This window comes from Atta colombica, unplaced genomic scaffold (assembly GCF_001594045.1).
Source record: "Atta colombica isolate Treedump-2 unplaced genomic scaffold, Acol1.0 scaffold83, whole genome shotgun sequence".
NCBI classification, from domain to species: domain Eukaryota; kingdom Metazoa; phylum Arthropoda; class Insecta; order Hymenoptera; family Formicidae; genus Atta; species Atta colombica.
Genome location: NW_017259576.1, coordinates 944,302 through 947,848, shown reverse-complemented (window position 1 = coordinate 947,848; position 3,547 = coordinate 944,302). Strand labels below are relative to the sequence as shown.

The 3,547-nt window shown below is 31.1% G+C and overlaps 1 protein-coding gene across 1 annotated transcript in view; it reads left to right on the top strand.

Annotated features, from left to right (window-relative positions):
* Window positions 1-2,060: 2,060 nt before the first annotated feature.
* LOC108692929 (tRNA selenocysteine 1-associated protein 1) overlaps window positions 2,061-3,547 on the top strand; it is a 2,708-nt gene continuing 1,221 nt past the window's right edge. Inside the window, exons 1-3 of the mRNA XM_018201508.1 lie at window positions 2,061-2,271; window positions 2,339-2,497; window positions 2,587-2,784. Coding sequence (XP_018056997.1) covers window positions 2,456-2,497; window positions 2,587-2,784 — 240 coding nt within the window. The 5' untranslated portion in view covers window positions 2,061-2,271; window positions 2,339-2,455. The remainder of the gene's footprint in view (window positions 2,272-2,338; window positions 2,498-2,586; window positions 2,785-3,547) is intronic.

Below are 3,547 nucleotides of genomic sequence, written 5' to 3'. Positions count from 1 at the left end.
CTCTCTCTCTCTCTCTCTCTCTCTCTCTCTCTCTCTCTCTCTCTCTCTCTCTCTCTCTCACGACAAAATCTTTGACACATTCAGTGGAAATATACCCTTAGAACTTAATGATTCTTTAATATAATTGGTTCCTACCTACACTTAGATCCAGCAAAGAATTAAAGGCAAGGATCAATCATATTAAAATCTACTAAGTGTCAAACGCACAATCTACAATAGATACATCCAGAAGCAGGATCGATCACTGAGCGCTCAGTGAGCTCTTGAGGTCGATTCTGTATCTTCAATCAAGGTTTCAAGAATCGATGTATCTGTATTTTGGTTTATATTTTTAGGGGTCAACGCAATTGCTTTGAAGTATTTTTTAATTGATCAGGTTGTAAAATTCTTTCTTCTAATTGGTCCATCAAATGCTTCAAAGCATTTGTAGCGAGACTTTAACTACAGCCTAGATCTAACGGAATATGCCAATCATAAAGTCTCTAGATTAACAAAGTACTATCATCATTTTGGTTCCATGTCGCGCGATTATTCAAAACTTTAATTTTCGTTACGGTTTTTACAATTTTCAACACAGCAATCGGGCATTTTCGATATTAACAGAATCAGGTTCTTCTTTTTCTTCCAAATTCCTGTGAATTTCTGATCTTTTAATAGAATCAGATTAGGGATCAATTCTGTATCTTCAAACAAGATAAAAATTACAAAAATGAGCAAATATATTAGATGACCAATGAAATTATTAATATTTTAATAAATTCGCTCACTTTTGTAATTTTCACCTCAAAATTCAGAATCGATCCCCCGGACAGCATTTCGACGCCATTTTAGTTCCAAATGATAATTCAGTGAATTTTCTTATCACGGTACTTTGTTAATCTAATGACTTTACAGTTTAATTGCATGTACCACTCACAACGCTCTGTTTCTAGTAATTTTTCATTGCAACATTATTGGCCTCCGTTAAAGCTGTTCTACATTGGTCATATCGTAGCGTCGGAAACGTCATGCGACTTTATAATTGAAGCATTGAATTGGCTGAAGCAATAAGTTTATGACTTGCGATGTTTACAATACGACCATTGTAGACTTTTAGGTTGGAATCAGACTATGCATTGAAGATTAAGAAGATTAAAAATGATTGAAATTTCATCAAAGAGGACAAAGAAATTCTGGCTCTTTCTGTTCTGTCTCCTTCTGATTTTGATCAAACTTCAATCTTTCAATCTTCAATCTCATTCTTCGATGCGTAGTCTTTGATTCCGATCTTACACCAAATTTTATAATTCACGGTTAACTTTTAATCGAGGTTCAACTTATTCATTATCTCTTTTCAATTTTAGAATTGGAAAGAGATGAGAAACAAGTTGAGACTCCTCGGTTAAGACTTAACTGTGAATTATGAAACTGGACCTTACATGGGCGGTACGCTTAATCGAGTTTAATAGCATCTAGTTATGAAATTGGCTAATCATAGCTGTTCCTCGGAAGAATGAAATGACTGTGATTGGCCAGTTTTATATTACGGATTTTATTAAATCTGATTAAGGGTGCCGTGTAAGGAGCTCCGCATAATAAAAGGAACAGGAAACAGAGAGTAGAGAATTTCAATCTATTAGAAACTATGTATTCCAATACATAATTTCTGGTAATAGATTAAAATTCTTATTCTCTGTTCTCTATTCCTTGTTCCTTTTATTGTGTGCAGTCCCTAAATGTAATCAATGGTCTAGTTTCCACCGAGGATTTGAACCGAATTAGAATGCAAGAACCAACCAACTTCAGTCGAGTATTCTTCTGTTACAGTTGAACGGAATTTTTGACTGTAATTGGATTTTTGCATTCTGACTTGGTTCGAACTTTTGGTTGGAATTAGGCCAATGAGATTATGGGCCGGTTTCATCAATGCCGGTTTCATCAAGCTGAATCGTGATTAACTGTTAATCACAATTGGTCGATTCTACTAAATAGCAAATGCTATTGGTCAGTCAACGGCCGATTAAAAGCTAACTAATGAAACTGGCCCTAAGACGACTATAGTTTGTTTCACTCTAATTATCTGCAGTCTGCACCGAGAATGAAATGTAAATGCATTATTTAAGTAGAGAGATATCTAATATATGTTGTCAACGGTATGATACTAGCGGTTAGCATGTGTTAACATACACTTTAATTAAATTTTTTTCTTACACAAACCGAATTATTGTTTATTCTGTACTGATCTATTTAATAAGATATCGTACAAAGATATACAGTGTACATTATCACAGCGTACGTATATACATATATATATATATATATACATCTAATACCTAACAGTGTAAAATTGCTTATACAGTCAAGAAATAGCATCAAGACAGTGTAACTCTTATAATTTTTTATCCTATTCTGCGAAATTCAGTCAAATCAAAAAAGATAAATAACTCAGAAAATAGATTGTAAAAAGTCAGCAAAAATGTCAGGGCCAATGGTATTGTGTCAACTATGGATGGGTGGAGTGAGTAAATTGTTTAAATAATTTGAAAAGTAAATTATTTCTCCGTCCACAAAACATAAGTGTTATTACTAATAATCATCTAATTGTAGTTAGAGCCATATATGACAGAAAGCTTTATTATGAATGCATTTCATAAAATGGGTGAACAACCACAAACAGTAAAAGTTATGCGGAATCGATACACTGGCGAGCCTGCAGGATATTGTTTTGTACATTTTCCAACTGATGAAATGGCGCTTGATGCTATGCATAAGTTGAATGGTAAAGTGATACCTGGTTCAAATCCTGTAAGTATTAATAATGCATTAAACTTTATATAAATACAATATCTTATGTTATGTATGTATACTTAAGCATAGTTATTTTTAACATTGCTTAAAGCAGCAATCAATAAGACCTAAGTCAAATTGACTTTTTGAAAAAAAACCATCTTATGTACATCTTAGCTTTTTTCTGATTTCGTTATAATTGCAATTTTTAATAAAAAAAAGAATCTATGAATCTATTACTCCAGAGTTTCTTTATAAATATAGAACTATAAGGTCGCATTATATATATCTCGCGTTATATTTGAGTAAGAATTATTATTTTTGATAATAACAATAATGTCTAATAAATTTATGTAAACCAAGTCTCCTTCTTAGCTATGTAAATATACTGAAGTGTAATAAAATTCTATTCTATTCTATTCCATTCTAGTATCTAACAATAAGTTTGCCTACCTGTAAGGAAGTCATCCTATATAATTTTCATAGAAAAATAAATCTATAAATCTTTTATTCAAATTCCACTATAAGTACAGAATTTTTATAAGTACAATATATATTTTACACTATATTTAAGCAGTAATTGTTATTTTAATAATAACAATCAATAATTTAAATTAACTTCCAGGAAAAAAATCATCCTATATAAATCTTAACTTTTTCCTTATTTCATTATAATAGAAAAAATTCATAGAAAAAAAATTATAAATCTTTTGCCTTAATTTTACTATACAGAATTAAGCTTCTAAAATTGAAAATTTAGAAATTTTCTTCAAGTTATATA